This window comes from Lissotriton helveticus, chromosome 3_1 (genome assembly GCF_964261635.1).
Source record: "Lissotriton helveticus chromosome 3_1, aLisHel1.1, whole genome shotgun sequence".
NCBI classification, from domain to species: Eukaryota; Metazoa; Chordata; class Amphibia; order Caudata; family Salamandridae; genus Lissotriton; species Lissotriton helveticus.
In genome coordinates, this window is record NC_136061.1 from 1,020,049,590 (window position 1) to 1,020,072,063 (window position 22,474).

At 44.4% G+C, this 22,474-nt stretch overlaps 1 protein-coding gene across 1 annotated transcript in view; it reads left to right on the plus strand.

The window, feature by feature from the left end:
* The window catches only part of CHRNA1 (cholinergic receptor nicotinic alpha 1 subunit), a 155,984-nt gene that overhangs the window by 66,640 nt on the left and 66,870 nt on the right, over window positions 1-22,474 (plus strand). The window contains exons 4-5 of the mRNA XM_078683834.1: window positions 16,609-16,718; window positions 17,570-17,765. Coding sequence (XP_078539960.1) covers window positions 16,609-16,718; window positions 17,570-17,765 — 306 coding nt within the window. The remainder of the gene's footprint in view (window positions 1-16,608; window positions 16,719-17,569; window positions 17,766-22,474) is intronic.

The following is a 22,474-nucleotide window of genomic DNA, read 5'->3' on the forward strand; positions in this document are numbered from 1 at the left end:
TAGCCTGCCGAGTCTCTCCGAGACCCACAGGGGGGTCGCCATCGTGAGGGTATCCGCCCAGCCCAGTGTGCGCTGCACGATATGCCATATCTGTACCGAGTGGTGCGTAGGCCCCGTAAGCGGGTGTCGTCCCGGTTTGGAGTAGAGTGCCGCCTCAAAGTTTCCACCCGCTAGCAGCCATCGGTCCATTCGAAATGCCGGGTCATTCCCATCGCTGTAGGTGCATTGGTTAATGGCCGAGAGATGCGCGGCCCAGTAGTATTTGCGGATGTCAGGGAGTGCTATACCCCGTCAAACCATCCCAAGGTCAATTTCTGTATGGATATGCGAGGCATTCCAGCCCACAGCAGTTCCCTCTGAGTGGCCTCAATAGAGGCGAAGTACGCCTTCGGGACAAGGTCCGGGTGATTTTGGAGGGCGTACAAGAACCTAGGCAGTGTCATCATTTTGAAGAGTGCCGTCCGTCCGAGGAGGGACAGCGGGAGTCGCCACCAGGAGGCAGTATCTTTCTTGAACCGCTCGAGAGGCGGAAGGAGGTTTCTCTCGTATCTCACCTCCGGATCTTTGGAAATGAATACTCCCAGGTAGCGGAATCCTTCGGTGGCCACCGTGATAGGGCAGTTCCGTGGAAGCATGGGAACCTCTCCCTGTAGTACATAGAGAATGGAGTTGCCCCAGTTGATGCTATAGCCAGAGTTTTTCCCGAAGTTGGTTATAATATCCATAACGACTATTAGGGACTTTCGGGGTCTGGTGAGGTACAGTAGCACGTCATCCGCGTAAAGCGAAATTCTGTCCTCCCAGCCATCGGCCCAGCGTATCCCCTTCAGGGAGAGATCCTGCCTGATCCACGCGGCCAGGGGCTCTAGTGAGAGGGTGAAGAGGAGGGGCGAGAGAGGGTAGCCCTGTCTCGTTCCCCGTCCGAGTTCAAAGAGTTTGGAAATTTTGTTGTTAACTGAGACTTGAGCTAAGGGCTTTGTATATAGGAGGCGCACCCATCCTATAAAGCTGGGGCCAAATCCTAGTTTGCGGAGGATCGCCATCATGTAGGACCACTCAAGCGTGTCAAACGCCATCGTAGCGTCCAGGGAGAGCAACACCGCATCTTCTTGGAGAGTGTGGTAGCGGCCCAGGACTCCATGTAACCTTTGGAGATTGCGCGCAGTGTTGCGGTGTGGCATAAAGCCAGATTGGTCCGGGTGGACCAGAGCGGGGAGGACAGGCTTTAGTCTGTTAGCAAGGACTTTGGCTAATATTTTGGGCTCTGCGTTTAGAAGGGATATGGGCCTGTAAGAGGCGCAGGAGTCCCTGGGTTTCCCTTCTTTGTGAATGTCCACTATTGTGGCTATGCGTTGATCCCGAGGCAAGATACCTCGTTCCTTGCACTCCTCGAACATCTTTTTTAGGTATGGGCCGAGGCTAGAGGGGTTCAGCTTATACAGTTCTATCGGTAAGCCGTTGGGCCCTAAGGCCTTCCCAGACCGGAGGTCTAAGATTGCTCGGGTCAATTCCTCAACCGTGATCGGCGCCTCTAAGTCCTCCCTCTCCAAGTCTGAGAGAGAGGGCATTCGGATATCTGTCAGTAAGGAGACCGAGTCCTCCTCCGGCCGATCCAAACCTCTACTGTATACCTTTTGGTAATGGGACACAAATTCTTGAACTATGACCCGGGGCTCGGTGAGTACGTCACCGGACTCCAGTCGGAGCTCAGCAACTACTCTGTGTGCCTGTTGTTTTTTGTCGAGCCAAGCTATGAGCTTGCCCGCCTTATCCCCTTGGTCGTACAATCTACCCTCTTTGTCTCTCGCAATGGTCTTAGCAGCATCGTTGACCAGTGCCCTATATTCTGCTGCCTTAAGTTCCATAAGATGGACTGCTGCGGGATCACCCCCCGCGGTAGCCTCTGCTTCTCGCTGCAGTAAGTCTCTCTCCATGCTTGCTATTTGCTCCGCACGCTCCTTTCGGCGCCCTGAGATCGCTGATAGGGCCTCACCTCTAAGTACGTTTTTGAAGGCCTCCCAGAGCATCATGGACGAGGTCACGGTGCCATCGTTTTCCGCGAAGTATCGGTCTATAGAGAGGAGGAGACTACGTCTGATGGGTTCGCATCGCAGGTACCACGCATTAATCGGTGCCGTGCACCCTTCTCGTTTGTCGCCCATAGTGAGGTGGGCCAACAGCGGCGAGTGGTCTGAGACCCCTCTTGCCAGATGAGTGACCTCCCGAAGTGTTGTGTCGTGGTATTGTGGTGCTAGTAAGTAATCAAGGCGTGAGAACGATCGGTGCGGACCCGAGAAGAAGGTGTACTGTAAGTCTCGTGGGTGACGGGTTCGCCACAGATCTAAAAGGCCAAAAGCATCTAAAAAGTCAGTGAGCCATCTGTGACCCTGTGGGATGTCTCTAGGTGGAAATCTGTCTAGTGTACCTGACACTACTGCGTTGAAATCGCCCCCTATCAGTAGGCGTCCCTCGGGGAGTGAAAGGATTAGTTTACCTAGCTCTTGGTATGATTGTGTCTGAAGCCCAGGTGGTATATAGACTGTAACTAGGTTGATCTTGTAGCCCTCCCATGAACCTGATATAGCAGCGAAGCGCCCCAAGGGGTCTGAGTCGGAGTGTTCAATGATTAAGGGGAAGTTGCGTCAAAGTAGTATGCCTACCCCTCGAGATCCTGAGGTGAAGCCTGAGTGAGTCGCCATGTAGTAGCCCCACCGGTTCAGTGCTTGGCATGAGTTGCCCAATAGGTGTGTTTCCTGAAGGAGGACTACGTCAGGGAGGTGTCGTTTAATGGCCTGTAGGACGATAGTGCGTTTGTGCTTATCCCCCAGTCCGTTGACGTTCCAACTCAGCACCTTTAGACTCTTATCCCACTTCATCGAGATGTGTGTGAGCTATTGGATTTTCCCTCCGAATCTCCTGCCAATGCAAAGAGGAATATTTCTGGCCGGATACCTTGCCCAGAGTTGCGCTTCTTGTACAATAACAATAAAAGGATTGTTGTGACATTGCCGAAGTTACCAAACTGTTCCCAACCACCTCCCATCCCTTCCCACCCACATCCCCAACACCCTGTGCTCCATCCCCCCTCCCTGCCGCCCTGCTCCGCGGGTTTAGAACTACCCACATCCTCAATTAGCAGAGTGCCTTTCGTCCCAGATACACAGCCCTGAAAAGGAAACTACAACAATGAACAACCCACCCTCCCCTCAGATGGACCTTTCACTTGGAGCGTGTATTGGCCCAGCCCCACCCGCCGCCTGCGACCCTCCCCCCCAACCTCTATGTGAAAGTAGTTCATAAGTCCGGCAACTTGGAATTCCCAGTGTCTGCGTTTGGTTATGATGCCAGATGGGTAACTAACCCCTTTTGGTTCAGAATCTAAGAGTCAAAGGCAACAGATCAATATATAAAGTGACACTTATCGGCTCTGTGAGTCTCTCGAAGTTCGCCTTCGGGCTTCTCTCTGCTGTGTCTTTTATCTCGGACTCGCGGAACGGGATTTCCAGGAGCGTTGACTTTGGCCATCTTGTTCAGATCTCCCGGCCGCTGAGCCCGGGGATGCGGTCTGAGTGTCTCTCCAGTTCTGAGTCTCGGCACCCTCGCCTGTCACGGGCACCTCCTTGTCGATCCAGTCCTGCACCTCCGACGGCGAAGTGAAGAAGAAGGATTTTCCTCCCATGAGAACCTTGAGTTTGGCAGGGAAGAACATCATGTATTTGATGCCTTTCTCTCGGAGTACCCCTTTCACACCCGCAAAAGACCTCCTCTCGCGCTGGACCTGGAGGGTGAAGTCGGAAAAGAATCGAATTGCGGCGTTCTCGTAGAGTAGATCTCCAGATTGTCTGGCCGCCTGCAGGACAGCGTCCCTGTCCTTGTAGTTGAGGATTTTAGCAATGATTGTCCTCGGCGGCGCTCCCGGTTTAGGTTTGGGGATGGGCGCCCGGTGTGCACGCTCGACGGTAAAGATTTTAGACAGGCGTTTTGGCTTGAGGTGATTGAGGATTAAATCCTCAATGAATAGCTCCACACTGGGCCCCTCGAGGTCCTCCGGAACTCCAACCAGGCGTACGTTACTTCTTCTGGCCCTCTCTTCCTGGTCGTCCAGCCGTATCATCATCTGTCGGTGTTGGTGGACCAGATCATTGACTCGCTTCTCCAGTTGCTTCGTAGACGCCTGCAGGTCAGCAATATCGGTCTCATTAGCCTTTGTCTTATCCGAAGTTTTATTAAGGTCAGTCCGGACAAGGTTCACTTCTATGGCCATCTTGTCTATTTTAGTTTCAAGGGTAGTGCCCAGTGACTGAATGGCCGTCATAATACTGGCCAGCGATAGTTCTTTTGGACTCTGATGGCCGCCCGCCAGCGCCTCCGTCCGCGGCGTTCCCCTCTGCACTGTGTATTTATCGAGATTGTTCGACTGGGTGGACGTACCCTGCTTAGGCCTCATGGTGAAGCTTACGTCGAAGATCAGTCCCGTGGGCAGGAGCGGTGATCCGTCGCAATAAAGATCCGCCGGCAAGCAATGTAATGGCTAGTAGAATGTAATCTCTCCGTGATCGCCCATCCAGCACCCCAGCGCATCAACCGGGCAAGCGGCGGATCCCACTACGTTCAGGAGAGGACCACCAGGGCGGACAGGATAGGTCCGCGGTTCGAGGGAGTGCGTCAAAGTTCAGATAGTGCGATGCGAGCGGCGCAGGCACCAGGGGCTGCACAACCCGGCCGTACGGCACTTCTTTGGATCACTGGCAGGGGCGGAGCCGCTTCTCAGTCAATAGAGTCCACACTACCGTCGGGCCGAGGCACAATAGGGCCCCAGTCGCCCCCCCAGGCCAGCGCACCACTCTCACGATTACTCTGGCGCTGCACCAGGCAACAGCCACCTCCTCAGGCCCGTGCGCCGCAGTCACAGGTCCGCCGGCACAGTACCGAGGACCCAAGTACCCAGAATGTCCCGCTTCCACAGGGCGCCACGCAGAGGAGGCCGGGCGCGTCCCGCAGGGCGAAGGTCGTCCCCGAGTAAAGTAGGCCGCCAGTCGGGGCTTTAGAGGAGCACGGCACGCCGGCCGCGACTCACCACGCGCCGCCTCCTCACAAGGCAAGAGTGTCCAGCACAGGGTCTCTCTGGCTCCTGTCCGAGGGTCCTCGCATCTAGGCGGCCTCACCCCAGCGGGCGCCGCACAGTGGAAGCAGGGCGCGCGCTGCAGGGCCAAGTCCGTCCCCACCAGGACTAGGCCGCAAGCCGAGGCCTCACGTTGCGCGGCACGCCGGCTGCGATGCAGGCACGCACTGGGGCCTCTCCCGGGCCGCTCCTTCAAGGGCCGTAACTCAGCTCCGGTGAGGCGTAGAGGATGAGGCAGACCGCTGTGTGCGGCGGGGTTAGGGGAACTCCGTGACACTGGGCATCCGCGGGAAGCAGCGGATTTTGTGCGGCTGGAATGAAGTTGAGGGCTCAGGCAGGCGGAGCTCCGGGATCAGGCAGCCATTTCAGCCGGCGCCAAGCCACGCCCTCCTCTTCACTCCTTTTCAAATGTGGTAATACAACTTACGATTTTCCACACACTTCCTTTCTTTTTCACTGCCACCCCTCACTGATTCCCAAGTCACACTTTAACCTTTTCCCTCAATGTAACCACCCAGGGCACAAATCAATATTGGCCTTCCTTCTCCTAAATAATTCAAAGTGAACTTCTCCCGTTGTTGAAGCAAAGAGTGAACACTTCTTCAGCCCTTCCTTCCAATTCCTTCCTGCATTTACTTCCTATAGGATACATTCTTTAATTGCTCTATTAAACTTATCAACTCTACCATTGATATAAAGAACACTTCCTGTGCTTAATACCTTTTTATGTGCAAAAATTCCTCAATTTCAAGCTACACAAATTGAACTTGATGATTGTCCGTCAATGTAGCAGTTGAAAATTGCACTCAGGAACTAGGTAATCCTCTTAGTCTCGATACTTCTGACAAACCAATCTCTGCTCTGGTTCATCAGTTCTCTCGTTGGGCAATCAAATAATTCAAGCCCCTCTAATGTGCAATGGTCCTACAATATTCACCGCTACCACATCCCATGGCTTGGATGGAAGATATCTGCACATCATGGGGGGGTGGGGATTCCTGACTTTATACGCTTTATCGCTACTTTTACAGTCTGGACATTCTCTTACCAGTCTCTCGATTATCACATTAATTCCTGCCCATCGGCAGTTAAGAAGCCTTGGTTTTGCTCATTCCTTGATGCCCTTCATGTCCCAAACTCATAATTTGTCCCTCAATACTGCTGGCACCACAGGCCTCAAACCAGGTAGAATGCCAACAGCAGATGAAAGTTCATCCTTTACATCCAAGAACCTTTCCAGCATGGGGTTATTCCTCATCTCCGACTTCCAGCCATTGCTAATAGCATCACATACCTGTTGCAAAACAGAATCACCAGCAACAGCACAAACCCACTCCTCCTGCGATACTCATCCCTCCATAATTCTGCATACTCGCACTTGCTCATCTTCCCCCTGTTCACTCTCCTCAACTACAGAACTGAGTCTTGAGAGATAATCAGCAATTTTGTTCTGTGGTCCTAGGACATAGCATACATTGAAACAAAACTCCTGGAGACCCACAATCAATTTGCATATGTGCATGGAAATCATGTCAATACCCTTTTTGGTGAGAACTTCTACCAAATGGTTGTGATCCGTACAAATGGTAAATTGCCTTCCCCACACAAAACGAAATTTCTTAACTGACCAATAGACACGCACAGCTTCCCTTTCAGTTGTGAAGTACTTCTCTTCCCTCCCATGTAATGACTTGGAAATGTACTCAATGGGTCTGAGCTCACCACCTTCGGTTTCTCTTTGTATTAGAACATGACCAAGACTCTTAATTTTTGCATCAGTCATTACCAAGCACTCCTTGAAAGGACCAAAACAACTAATTATCTATATTCCTAAGTTCCCTTTGAATTCCTTTTTAACCCCTTCTCACACTCTCCTTTCCAGACAAACTCCACCCCTTTCCTTAGTAATTTTCTCATATTCAACGTTGCGGAAGCCAAATTAGGCAAAAAATGTGCATGGAATTCCACCATGTCCAAGAACGTTAACAGCTCCTCTTTTTTCTCTGGACTCTGCAGACTCACTATTTTAGCAATTAAGGGCCAGACGTAGGTAGAATAGATTTACCGATTCTTAATTACCGAAAATTACCGAATTTTACCGATTAGGTAATTAAGAATCGGTAAATCTGAGGGGTGGATATGTAGGTATTCCAGATGTGCTGGAATACCGAATCTTTAAAATTTGGAATGCCCATTCATTCCGATTTTCACAAGGGTGCAGGGGGTGTCACTTTGACACCCTCTGGCCCCCCCAAAACAGGCTCGGGTGTCATGTGGCAGGCATACATGCCCTAACGGCAGGTCTGCCTGTCACATGGCATAGGTGTGCATGCACACATGTGCATGCACACCTGAATCAGTATTTTACCATCAAATTGGATTTGATGGTAAAATACCGATTCGGTAAGGCCTCTGGGACTCAGAAGAGTCCCACCTACATCTGGGTGCCTCAGATTCGGTAAATTTACCGAATTGTAATTTTACCGATTCGGTAAAAAAATGCCCCCTACATACCTGTCACCCATTTACCGATCGGTAACGGCCAAAATCGGCCGTTACCGGTCGGTAAATGGCCTGAAACTGCCACCTATATCTGGCCCATAGTCCTTCTAAAGGCCTCTCATCCATTGGACAATTTAGAACATTACTACATGACCCACATGCTGCACCACCACCCCTGACTCATACACCATCCGCCTTAAACACACGCAAAAAATATAAGCAACATGCCACACCTCACAATTGTGCTTCCCCATGTCTACTTCACAACAATGTTACACCACAAAAGCAACACAGAACTCCAACTCACTCTCAAACACCATCTCCATCACATACACACGCAGACCCATCAAAATGCCTTCTTGCTGGATGAGGAACACGATACAGAACAGCTACACGATTGCTATCCTAATACAGCTAATACCGGCACTAAAAACACACTTGATACAAACCCACACAATACTGCTCACCCTTCTACAAAACAAAGTCTCACTATCACCAAAGGCCACTCACTAAACTGTCTACTAATAAATGCTCGATCCTTCTCTAAAAACAAGCATCACATCTACAACCTTCTCACTGATGCAAAACCAGACATACTATTCATACCCGAATCATGGTTCGGAGAGGATATGGCTTCAGTCCTGCATGAAGCCTCTCGGCTATCAAACAGTCACCCAAATTCGTATAGCCAAAAAAGGAGGTGGTCTAGCTATTGTATTCAGGCAAACAATACATATCACTAAAATTGACAACATCTCCATAAAGAATTGTGAGGCTCTTCTAACAAGATGCAATCCTACACCGTCTTCCTCCTGTAACTTCCTGCTCCTTTACAGACCTCCACCTAGCAAGGCAACAGTCCCAGACACACTTCTAGACACAGTTTCAAACCTGATAACAATACACTCCAACCTATGCGTTCTGGGTGACCTTAACATTTGGTTTGATAAACCCAATATGACTCATCCAAAAACAATAATCACTGGCCTAGACACATTGAACCTGCATCAGATTGTCCACAATTCGACACACACCGCTGGACATATCCTAGATGTCATTTAAATTCTTTTTAATGTAAGTATAATCAGGGCACAAGGTAATCAGACAGTAAGTACAAGCAGACATTAGTAGGCTCATGGCAGTCGGCATACTGATATTATGTACATCATACCAGATGACAATATTCCAGTCATAAAAGTCAGTTCCCCGTCACTTCCATCTTCAGAATCCCCTTCCGCCCGTACCCTTGGTGGTTCACAGATGTAAGCCCTGAATTTATTCCATGCCCCCCAGATCCTGCCCCACTTTTGAGGACACGCTCGATTAATAAACACTGTCTTTTCTGCCACCATGGCAGTATCTAGATCCCACACCATGCTGTGAGTGTAGGTGACTCTTCCGCTCCCCATTTTTGTGCAATGTTACGCTTCGCTACCATTATTCCTAGTGTGACCCACACCTGTGACTGGCGAGTAAGATCATTAGGTTCCCACACATTTAGTAGGCATCTCTTGGGTTCTGGCGTTAACGACACCTCAACCGCTTGCGATATAGTCCTCATGACTTTTACCCAATATTCCATGATCTTTGGACACTGCCACGCAGTATGGTAGAACGTGCCCTCCTCCCCACATCGCCGCAGGCAGTATGGGTGCGGTATTGTCCCTATTTTATGGAGGGTGTGCCTAGTATAGTATATTTTATGTAGAATTTTGAGCTGTACAAGTTTAAGTCTTGAGGGTATTGCCACCTCCGCGGGGAAGCCAGCGCTTCCTGCCACTCGGAATCCTCGAATTCGCCCATGTCGTGGGACCACTTTTCTCTGAGTGCCACGTGTGGGTCAGGTAAATTGTTTACTAATTTTCGGTAGGTAAGGTAAGTCGCCCGCTTATGCATGCAGTCTGTCAGCAGCCTGTCCTCTACGGGGGTGGCCTCTGGGACCTTAGTGCCGGATGGTAAGACCGCTTGCAACGCATGCTTTATCTGCATATATCTAAAGATTTCAGAGGGCGCTGATTCATACTATGTTTGAAGACGCTCAAATGTAATCACCTCCCCTTTGTGCCACATGTCACCCACCGTGGATATACCAATTGCGTCCCACTTAGAGAATCCTTTGTAGTTCCTAAGACCGCCCAATCGTTGTGTGTCCCACAGCGGGGTAAGTTGGGTTATTGTACCCCTCCAGCCTAACTTAGTGTGCGCCTCATGTCACATGTTGACCGTCCGTTTTGTGGGACCGATAACAGCTGGGGCTCGTTTCCTGTTATAAATTGCAGACATCATGCCCTCAACCCCCAGTCCATGCCTATCTGCCTTGAAAGCAGGGTCCGCCTGCGGAGCGTGTATCCATTGGTTGACTACCTTCAGCTGGGCCACCCAATAGTATAACTGTACGTCGGGGAGTGCTATGCCACCATCGTACCACCCTTTGACTAATTTGTGCTGTGCTATGCGTGCAGGTTTATTCCCCCACATCAGCCCGGAAACCTGAGCCGCTATCTTCCTGAAGCAGTCAGGTGGCACTGGGAACGGGGTATTTTCCAGTGCAAATAGGAATCTAGGGAGCGCCATCATTCTAAAAAGCGCTACCTTCCCCAGCAGCGTCAATGAGCGTGCGCTCCAATGAGTCGCATCCCTTTTTAAACGCTCCAGGGGAGGCGTGAGATTTCTTTTAACAAATTTGCCCGGGTTCACCGTATCCTAGTTGTCCTTTTTGCTAATACTGAACTAGTTACCTTTCAAACTATAACTCCAGTCACATGGTCAGACCACCACTTGCTTTCTTTCCAACATAAAACAACACTAAGCGACTCACCTAAAACTACCTTACATCCATCCACCTATCGGCCGTGGAACAAACTCAAATTGGAACACTTAGAAATACAACTAACATCCAGTACAAATCTGGAAACCATAAATTCTGTTCAAATTCATATGAGTGGCTACAGGAAGAGGAAGCTTTTGACATCCTGATACCACTCAAAACCACACAACAGAACAAAAGAATAGATATAAAACAACAAATTAGAAGATATAAAACAACAAATTAGAAAGCTGCAACGTACCTGGCTCAAAACAAACGCCAAACAAGACAAACTTCACCTACAGAAAATGAACAGATTATACAAGTCGGCTGTCAAAAAAGCTAAGAAAAGTACTATTCAGACAGAATTTAAAATGCTAAATGTGCAAATAAAGACTTCTATAAAATACTCAATAAATTTTGCAAACCAAACTGCTAGAAGGAACTCATCCTGTTACTCAAGATTTCATAGACCAACTTGCAAATCATTCGACGGACAAAGCAGACACGTTGGACTCGTACTTAAAACAGAAACAAAGCACCAACACTAACCCTTGTACAAAACAACAATCCAAGAATGCTCTGATCAAGCCTCTCTGTCCTTCCCACACATCTCACACAATGAATTATGGACCTGGTCAAAGCAAGCAGGCCTGCCGGCAGCCCCTCTGACCCCTGGCCGCCACAAACTTTCAAGACAATTCTTAACAACCTCTGCTGCCACTCCAGTGAGAAGAATCATCAACGATTCCTTAACTACTGGAATACTGGAATATTTCCAGAACTCAAAAAGTCATACATACGCCCTTTACTGAAGAAAACAAACTTGGACCCGCTGAACCCTGACAACTACAGACCGATTAGAAACTGACCTTTCCTGGGAAAACTTCCAGAAAGAGCAGCGTTCGCCCAGATGTCACAATTCATTGAAGAGAATGACATACTTTCAGACTTCCAAACAGGATTCCGTCCGGGAAGAGGCACTGAATCTGCCCTCGTTGCCATCTGGGATGACCTGAAGAATACAGTTGACCGCAACGGGGTTGCTGCGCTACTCCTCTTGGACCTCTCAGCTGCCTTTGCTACGGTTGACCATGACACTCTGAAACAAAGACTCTATAAAGCCGGTATAGAGGGAACTGCTCTAGACTGGATCGCGTCCTACCTTGGAAACAGAACTAATGTCATCCATACCCCACCTTTCTCGTCCAAACCGTACTCCACAAAAGCAGGGGTCCCTCAAGGTTCTATCATCTCGCCCATGCTTTTCAACATCTACATGAAGTCATTACCAGTACTGATCAATAAATTTCACCTCACGTGCTATAACTATGCAGATGACACGTAAATACTCCTTCAACTGGAATTCCCAAAAGACATTGGAAAATCACCAATTTTCAGCTGTCTCAGAGCCATGGATCAGTGGATGACTTGGAGCCCTCTCAAATTGAATGCTTCAAAAACTGAAATACTCACGTGTGGCGATTGGAAACATTACAATCTGCTTGCCGCATAGCCTAATGAACTGGGATCACTCTCTAAAGTATTGAAGGAAGTAAGAAACCTCGGAATGAGCATGGACTCCAAGCTGTCGATGGATGGCAAGTGGATAAACTAGCAAGATCAAGCTTTGTCACTATAAAAACGCTGCGACTAATTTTCCCTCATTTGGGATTTCCACACAAGGTTCAAGCAACAATCTTCCTTGTTCTGTCCAAACTCTATTACGCCAATAGCCTCTACCACGAATCACCTTTAACGACCATGAAAAGACTACAACTGATTCAGAACTCGGCTGCCAGACTACTCTTGCATATCAAACCGCAAGACCACATCGCCCCTGCCTTGAAAGCCCTGCATTGGTTACCGGTTGCCAGAAGATCCACGTTGAAGCTTCTTTGTATCACCCACAACGCAATACATGGAATGGGACCGCTCGGCATCAGGAATAAAATCACCGAACACATTCAACAAACGAACCTCCATTTCTAAAGGAGCATCTCACCTCAAAATCCCACCATACAAGAAGAAAACCATGGGTGGCACATCCTTCTCTGTTCAAGCAGCCAAACTATGGAACTCTTTACAACCACCTTATCTTCAGAAAACTACTCAAGATTTGGCTCTTCCCCACATAATCACCATACGCAAACAGAAATTCACAGCATATCCCTCTGTATATAGGCATTTGTTTTCACTATAGATATGTACCTATCTTTGTGTATTACTTTGTATAAACATGTAAAATAATTATGTTGTTGAGAGAAAAAATAATAATAAATAAATAAAAATCATTTTTGATCTAAATGTACATACTTCCATTGTGCATCTATGTACCTTCAATGTACTTGGATCTGTGTGTCTGTTACTTTTCTCCAGAAAAATCATATCCAATGCACTACCCTATTTCTCATCCTGTGCCTCTATCAATATCTTTAATCTACATATACTTGCCTCCTTTAAGTATCTATATACTTTCAATGTACTTATGGATCTATATATTTATCACTTTCTTCTAATTTAGCATTTCCAATGTATTACCCTATTTCTCAGTCTATACTTCACTCAATATATCTTCTAGCCCAACCTTCTGACTCATCTCAAACTTCTTTATACTACTCTTTCCAATGCACTACCCTATCTCTCATCCTATACATCTATCAATATATCCTCTACATCCACTCTCTTATTTATCCCTAACCCCATACCACTACTATGATTGCCAAAATAACCCTATCAAGACTCTCTCCTACTCTACCTCTCCTTGCATCATTTGACACATCTTATTACTATACCGATCCCCTAAAACAAACCTTTCTAAATTCTTCCCTCTGACTCCTCTCCTCCAAAACTCCTATTTACTCATCCAAAAGCCTCCTCCTACTGCTAAGACCTAAAAAAAAGTCATTCACTCTTTTATCCCTCCACTATCCTTTTCAATCAAAATTAACAGACTATCATGTTCACTTCTCAAATTCCATATTCAACTATACTAATTCACCACTACTTTATTGTGTTCCAGAGTAGCGTGCTACTCGCCAATAAAGAGTCTCAACACCCCATCAGGGTTACAAGTGCTATATAAATGCAAACCTTTTTCCTTTTCTACCCCTCCCCAACCCTTCTCAATCCAAATACCTGACTAACAGCATACTAATTCAACACTAATCCTGATGGGTTCCAGAGTAACGTGCTACTTGCGCTTCAAAACCCCATCAGGGGTAGCAAGCGCTATATAAATACAAACTTCTTTCCCTCTTCTATCCCGCCACCTACCCTTCTCTACCCAAATAACTGAATAACATATCCACTACTTAAATTACTTCATATTTTACTCTACTAATTTTCAACACTAATCCTTTATGGGTTCCAGAGTGGCGTGCTACTCGCCAGAAATGCACTTCAACACCCATCAGGGGTAACAAGTGCTATATGAATGCAAACCTTTCTTCCCCTTTTATCCCTCCACTATCCTTCTCACTCCCAATAACTGACTAATATCCACCACTGAAATTACTTCATATTTCACCATATTAATTCAAAACTAATCCTTTATGGGCTTCCTGAATAGCATGCGTCAACAAGCGCTATATAAATACAAACCTTTTTCCTCCTCTATCCTTCTGCTATCGTTCCAAATCCGAATAACTGGTTAACCTATCCACCACTTAAAATGTACTTGCATGTTTCACTAAACTAATTCAACACTAATCCTCTATGGGTCCCGGAGTAGCTTGCTACTTGCCGAAAAAGCGCTTTGACGCCTCGTCAGGGGTAGTAAGCGCTATGTAAATGCAAATACAATGCAATACTATTCAATAATGGGGAAACATCTCCTCATGCAGGGGCATGGTTTATGCCTGAAATTGAATAATTTGTCATAAATAATGTTACTTGTAGATAAGCAGAAAAATCAGGGTGGAGAGTTTCTTAGTAGCAATTATTTTGGAGGTCATTAAGACGCTCGTGCCATGGGAGGCATCCCTACTTAATCCCCAACTGCACCATAAATAAAGTCAGATCTTAATTGAATAAAGGTAGTCGATCAAAATATTTATTTGGAGCTTTCCTTAAAACCACGCAGTAAATACTGCAGTATTATGTCATTGCATAAAATAATTTTTAAAATCAACTCTAAAAACCATTTTCAATAACAAAAGAGAAAATCAGATTCACAGCAATTTTCTATTCTCAGTATTTCATATGAAAGTAATTTCTTTTTAAACGTAATTAATGTACTTGTTTGTGGGGAAGATACAACACTCCAAAAGCCGTGATGCATCACATATGAACTGAAATATCAATCAATCAATCAGTCAAATCATACGATTTCTCGAGCACGTCTTGTCACCCGTGAGGGTATCCAGGTATCGGCAGGGTCCAGGTGATCAGCTGAAGATATCCACATTGAATATATAGCATTCGAAGTGCATTCAGGGACACCTTAGTTTGCGTAATGGAATTTATATACAGAAGATCCTTAACAATAAATATAGTTATTTATTTAAGGAGTTTTGTGAAGCATTTATATATCACCAAATGGCCACTCGAGAGCACTATGAAAACAAAACAAACAAATTGAAAAGGACTGGAAAATCAGAGAGATTGGATCTGGGTTGGAGGGAATCTTGTCAAATGGAAGGAAAAATTGGCTAATATTTCATTATGTTAGCTCACAGGAAAGATTGAGAAGTAGATGACTAGTCTAGAACTGGTGATTTTGCAGCAGGGTGAAGAGGGGGCACGAGAAGAACACATCTGTTAACAGGAAGTTTGAAATGGAAATAGTCCTCTTGATTTCTCAATACGGGTGGGATGATACCCCAAATACATGGTCACAAGACGTTTAATGGCTTTCCTCTAGTCAGTTTGGCATACATTGAATGAGTCGAGAATTGTTGGTTGATCTCAGATTCCTTGTTGGTAGGGTTGGTAAAACTAATGGTCGAAGGTAGATGGGTCCAGATGTGTGACGGGCTTTGTGCATCCCATTACATGTTGAAGCACACATTCACCCTGAAGAGAATATTTGCACTGAAACCACAAATGTTCATTGTTGTTCAACTCAATGGTATTTATTTTATTGCTTTAAGAAGGATGTAAGGCTGAGTGAACCCACCAGGATTTGAACCTTTAACCATAAGGTCAAACACAGATCCCTGCAGTGGAATTAGTGCACTGACCCCCCAGATGCATGCATATTGTGTAACATCTTAAACTTGATCATGTGTCACTTTGGGAACTAAATTTCCTAAGGTGAAAACTAATTCTTTCTGCTTCATTTTGCATCCTTTGCTGTTCCTGTATTTGTAAGTTGTCCGGACCTGCCTAAATATTAAATCCTCTCTACTGCAAAGCAGAAGTTGCAAAATATTTTTCAAAATGCACCACTTATAAAGAAGAAAAATGTATCTTATTAATTAATTTCTTCGGCTTGTCCAACATCACCATTAGGAAAATATGGACACAATGACAGATTTACTAACACTTGGAAGGGTTTGCATCACAAAAGAGTCGCAAACTCAGCACAAGGTGTTGTATTGGGATTTAATTGCCCGCAAATGAAAGTGGCCCTAAAACAACACAAAGTTGTATTGTGTGCCTTTTTGCACTACTTTGCATCAAGGGGACGTATCATGGGGAGAGAGTGACACAAATCAGTGCAAAGTGTTGTATTGGGAGTTACTTTACTTTCCAATGCAGAACGTGCACTGGAAAGTAGGACTATAAAAACACAAAGAATTAGTTTGAACGACTTTATTTCAAGGTGGCATACCATGGGGGCAGAGTTGCTAACACTTTTCACTGGTATTGTTTCACAAAAGTGATGCCAACCAGTGCAAAGTGTTATATTGGGATTCACTTTTCAGAGCAAAGCAAGTTTTGTGCTGGAAAGTAGCTCTACACTTTTTTGCACTACTTTGCAACAAAGGGGCATATCATGAGTAAGTATATGGTCCCACCCCATACAATTACCCGTTGATTATTATGCAAATCCCTACCTACTAACATTAGTAGAATGGGATTTGCATTGAAAATTGATGGCTCTTCGAGCAGGCATAGAGTTTGTGGGGGTTAGGTTATGAGATTATATTTATAGTTTAAGTTTGGTTATACAATATTTTCTTTTGAGAAGTGTTATTAGTAAATATTGTAATTGACTGAATACTGTCCACAGAAATGGAGAGATATTAATCTAACATGGAATCCAGACGAATATGGAGGCATTAAGAAAATTCGCATTCCCTCTGGAGATATTTGGCGCCCGGACCTTGTTCTATACAACAAGTGAGTAGGATATATTTATAGGGTACCAATATAGAGTATTCATTATACATCAGCGAAAACATGAATGCAATGAATTCTCCTGTGCATGAATGTAATGTTCAAGGCTACTCAGAATGACATTATAAAAACATTATGTAAGGAGGGTGTAATTCGAGTGAATATTATAGGCGTAATAATCATAAAGTTACTTATGAGCATAGTGTTTGTGTCTGGCAACAAGCTCAGAAGATACTCTAATAATGCTTTCATGTACAGTATCACTTTTATTGTATCTGCTGTCATCAGTTGAGTTTCTCATCTGCAAACACTGCGAAATTGGAAATGATTTTGCCTTTTAATGACTGTACAAAGGTTTGTGTGTTCAAAAGTGTGCCTTAATCAAAATTTTTGTACACTGTACAGTGCTTAATTTGAGCCGGCGGTTTCTGATGCTCGGCACCGGTACTTAATTGTCAACACCAGCACTTATGACAGCTGTTACATGGTGTTTGTGTAATATAAAGATGAACAAAGTAACAGTTGTTTATTAATTCAATATACATTAAAAACAACTCATATGTGTCGCAAAATACATTCTTATAGCTTTGGGGCCACCTCGAACAGTCTGAATTGTCACACTTGTATGAGTGTGAAGGTTAGTAGTTTTTGTTGGAAATTTGATTGTCAGCGCTAGCAGTCGCAACTGGTGGTGCAAGCTACGGTGGCCTCATAACGAAGGACCTGGCACTTATTGCTTTACAAATTAAGCACTGTACACAACATACTATTTATTACGTTCAGAAGCTAAATAATTACATTTTATTCTATAATAAATGTGATTACTAAAAAAGAATTTTGATTTTTGGTTTCAGTGCTGACGGTGATTTTGCCATTGTGCAGGAAACCAAAGTCCTGTTGGACTACACCGGGATGATCACATGGGCACCTCCGGCTATCTTCAAAAGCTACTGTGAAATTATTGTTACACACTTTCCCTTTGACCAGCAGAACTGCAGCATGAAGTTGGGCACTTGGACATATGATGGTACATTAGTCATTATCAATCCGGTAAGGCATTTTAATAAATGATCTAAATCAAGTAGCACTAAGAAACAGCCCCAGCAGACTTTTAAATCAAAACCAAATAAAAAAAAAATCAAATCTCCCGATGTAACATTTCTGTCTTAAATGGATACTCATGATTATCGTCTTGGAGAAGCCAACTTGTTACAAGTTCTTATGATCTTTGAGGCAAAGTGTATGCTTAAAAAATGCGTGAGTGAGTACGTTTAATTTTTAAACATAATTTTATTGATTTTGCAATATAGGACAACGTACAAAAGGCAATAATCAGTGTCAATAATAACTGTGCATCACTCATGGCAGCAGCAAAAGGCAAAACAGCACGTGCATATAAGATATACCTATACAGTTTCACAGGAAATAAAAAGGAGCAGTGAACCGGTCAGCAAAGAACTTAAGCAATGTAGAATAAGCACAGAGTGCATTATAATAGCATATGATGTAGGTAACAGTCGTGGCATAAGCAAGAATAAACTCTACATTGTCACATCAAATCTAGTCTACATTAAATAAGAAATATAAAGATAACCAACTCCCCCCAACCCCCTGTTAAAATTTTAGAAGCATAACTATTAGATGTGCACTTTCAGAAAAGCAGCTCAATATTCCATTTTAGTGAGGGGTTCACCGGAAGTGCAGCAAAAACATTGATTTATAAGTTAGAGAATGTGAAAATCACTTACATCAAACAATTTAAGAACTTTGTGAACAGTGTAAAAGTCGTCAGTCCCCACTTCAGGTCTTATTTATGGAGCTATATTTGCCTTAATAATAGTGTTTTGTTACTTCCATAGGCCTAGCATGGTTACATTAAAAGAAAATGTTCAAAGTAACAGGCGGGTCAAGTAATAATGCCCATCCTCATGATTCTCAAAGTTTATTGTGAGAGTGAAGGTGCCCATAAGGTCTCTTCCTTCATTGCACCATTTTCTGCTGTCCATGCCATTTCATCAAGACGCAGCCTCCTAGTTATTCTTGGTCCTCTGCAGTTCTTTTTCAAGAATATCTGCACTGTTTGTTTATGCACTGCACAACTATACAGAATGCAGATCTGTGCAATTCATTTCAAAACATACCATCTTGTGTGTGTGTGTGTGTGTGTGTGTGGGTGTGTGTGTGTGTGTAAATATGCATATATTCACTGAAGAAACACAGTAAAAGTATAGTCAAAACTTAAAAACCCAGAATTTCACCAGTTATAATCTGCTACACAAGCCTTAACTTGCGGCCTACCATCAAATCTGTAACTCACACTGCTCATGACCTCACAGATGATGTGGCAACAGCCATCAGAAATGGCATCAGTGACATCTCTGATGACATTACAAATCAATTTACGTAGACATGGATACAGAATTTTCTTTTGTTTCAGTATATTTTTTATTAATGAATGAATTTTTAAGTTAATTTTTTCATTGGTTGCAATATTCTGATTTCGTACACAGCCCACGTAGGGGCGAGTTAAGGTTTTGATGGTAGGTACGGGCGTGAGTTATGGTTTCATAACGCAGTGGAAGTTCATATACTGAAGATAGAGATTTTTTAAATGTTCAAGGTGCAGCTAACAAATGGTACTGATTAGAATTAAAATGTTTAGGTTTTGTTTAACTTTCAAGAATAGATTATTGATAAAGCAATGGACAATGGTCTGGATCACTGAAATTTGGCAATGTTGAGCTACAGCATTTATTGCATAACACTGCCTTTACTTCTCTTGCTGCATAATATGCAGATTTAAAAATATATATATATGCTGTTCATAGCTGAAACAAATCACAATAATATTGTCAAAGAATGAATTGCATAGTTTGTATTTTCTTGTGTGTTGGTCAGCGAATGAGGGGTCTTCTCTGTAACTGTTAGCATGAAGGAAAACATTTATTATATTTGTCCATGACATCTGAAGGAAACTTCTCCATCACTATCAATCTTAAAACATTCATGGCAATATTGCTCTTGTATATGATTTTTGTGTCCTTAATGCTGAAGACCTGATGAGAGAAACGGTTGTGTTTCAAGACCTACTATGGGAAAAGGGTGCCTCTCACTCTCCACCTCCTCCACATAGATATTTATAATGGTATTTATTATATTTACATCTAAAAGACTAAGGGCCAAATGTACGACCATAGCATGTTGCGACTCGCAAATTGCGACAAATTGTGTGTCACAGTTTGCGAGTCGCAAAATGTTATGCACAACAATGTCTGAGATACTGTTTGCGATTCCCAATGGGGTCACAAATTGCATGCCTCATGAATATTAATGAGGCTGTCGCAATTTGTAACCCCATTGGGAATGGCTAGCACTCCCAGTGATGGTGGCCTGCTGGGGTCAGCAGCCCGCCACGTCTGGGACTGCTTTGTCAATAAAGCATTTTTTTTAAAATGCTGCCCGTTTTCCGTGAAGGAAAACGGGATGTATTAAAACAATAAAAATGAAACTTTTCAGTTTCATTTTTTAAGGGCAGGCTGTAGTCCCTGGGACCACTGCCTGCCCTTAAAAAATATTTGTGCATGCATTCTAAAGGGGAAGGAGTCCCCTAGGTACCCCTTTCCGTTTGCGAGTGCCTTACCACACTTCTGAGAAGGGTGGTGAGGTTCCGTGAAAATCATTACGACGTTTTGGGCATGCTTGGATATGGACGAGTTTGGTATCTATGAACCGTAAATGACGAGATCAGTAGGTGTATGCGTTTACGCTACACTATTTAGAAGGGTTCGTCTCCCTTACGGGTTTCTCCCATCTGAACCCTCGGGTTCCATTTTAGATACGGCATCCATTTTGTATCTTGCCCTCAAGTAGCCAGCGAAGGGACAATGTCCGCTTCATGACCCTGGGATTCCCAAGCTCTGGCGGAAGATGAATATTCTTTGGGGTCGTCTTTACGACCGGGGGAATGACACGGCAAAGGCAGATGGCTCAGCTTGAGGCTCATTCTGCCGTGTTGGTCTATTGTTTCAGCTTTACATGTGTTAGGTTTGAGTCCTTTGATCCTGTGATCACGCTTCCGATATTGCCCCCACACTCTTCTGTTACTGTTGTCTGTCTTCCTTGCACCTGTTCCTGTCTCTTTCTTTCTCCTGTTTACAACTAGAGTGGAATGTGCCTTATGGCGAAATGATGTGCTTTTACAGTTGGGAACCGGCAATGTCACTGTAATCATGTTCCGGGCTTCTGAAAACATGAATGCAATTCTTTTGAAGTTTACTGTGAGAACTAAGTTGTAACCTTTTGTTCGTTACGTTGTGCAATGACGAAAATGTGTATAAAAGGAGCGATTCCACATATGCAATTTGAAGCAGACTCTTAGAACCTACACTATGTTGTACTTCTTGCGATTTCTGTATCCCTGCAGTAATAAACGCTGATCCTTGACGCCGAAGGAAGTGTCCCGTGTCTCTGTCACTTGTACGCCAGAGCAGGTAACCCACGAAGGTTTCAGGTGTTGTTCCCTGGCACCGCTGGGCCTTAAAGAACCCAGTCCTTCAGTGGTAACCTGCGTGGGTTATGCGACCGCAATTGTGGTTGCAAAACATTCATACATGGGTTCTGGACTCGCTATTAGGAAGGGACGCCATTGGCACGCCCCTTTCTAATCGCGAGTCGCTAGCCCTATTTTGTGAGTCGCTAATTGATTAGCAACTCGCTAAATAGGGTTAGTACATTGGCCACACGTTTTTTGGGGTCGCAAATGGGCCTAAAACCCCTTTACGACCCCAAAAAACGGTCATACATCTAGCCCTAAAACCTCTGCTCTTCTCCTCTAAGCCAATTGTTAGCCCTCAAAACTCCCATCTGTAGACCACCTTCTGTGTTTTTTGACCAACTATTTACAGAAAGAAGATATGATCACATACTCGCCACAATTTTTACACTTCCACTTACATGTTTTCTGCTTAATAACTCAGGAATATTTAAAAAATAATTATAAATGAAATACAATCTTACACAAAGCATGATTTTTTAAATGTCTCAGGAAGCCGGTCTAAAGTTTGGAATAGAAGATACATAGATCTGTGTACTGCGTCCCTTTGCCCAATACAGTTGTGCATCCTGAATATCAAATCCAGATAATCAGGGCATACAAATATCGAAGACAAAATATTTAATCTAAAATATTGAAAGGTATTCAAGTGTAGATTCTCTATACTTAACTCCACACATATGTGCCTTGGTGATATATGTATTTTCAAGGTTTCTAACCATTCAATAACTCAATAAGCACTACAATTAAAGGAATACAGGAATGTAGGTTTCAACTCAAGGCAGCACTACAGAAAAACAGCTCTATTTAATGTGATAAAAGGAAGTGGGAGTAACTCTTAATGTAGAAGTTTGTGGAAACCTACATTATCCTGTATGGAATTATGAAAAGTCAGTAAACACTATAACAATCACTCTGTGCTCCTTTTCATGGATTGGTTAAAAGTCAGTTTGACTCACAAGTTCACACAGTAAGATAATGTTCAAAGGTGGTAAAGTTAGCTTTGGACTAACATGATTATATTAAGTTTGCCCCTTTACAGGAGTGGGTGCATCAGTACTGCCTACAAGGAGGGTTCATGGTGTCAGACAGGTTTGGCAGGAGGTGATGGTTCAGTGAGATTTTAGAAATGAAAAACAATTGTGAGCAGTTTGACTCACTAGCAGGAGCTGGGAAGGTTGCATTTCAAGGCAGGGACTGCTGTTCA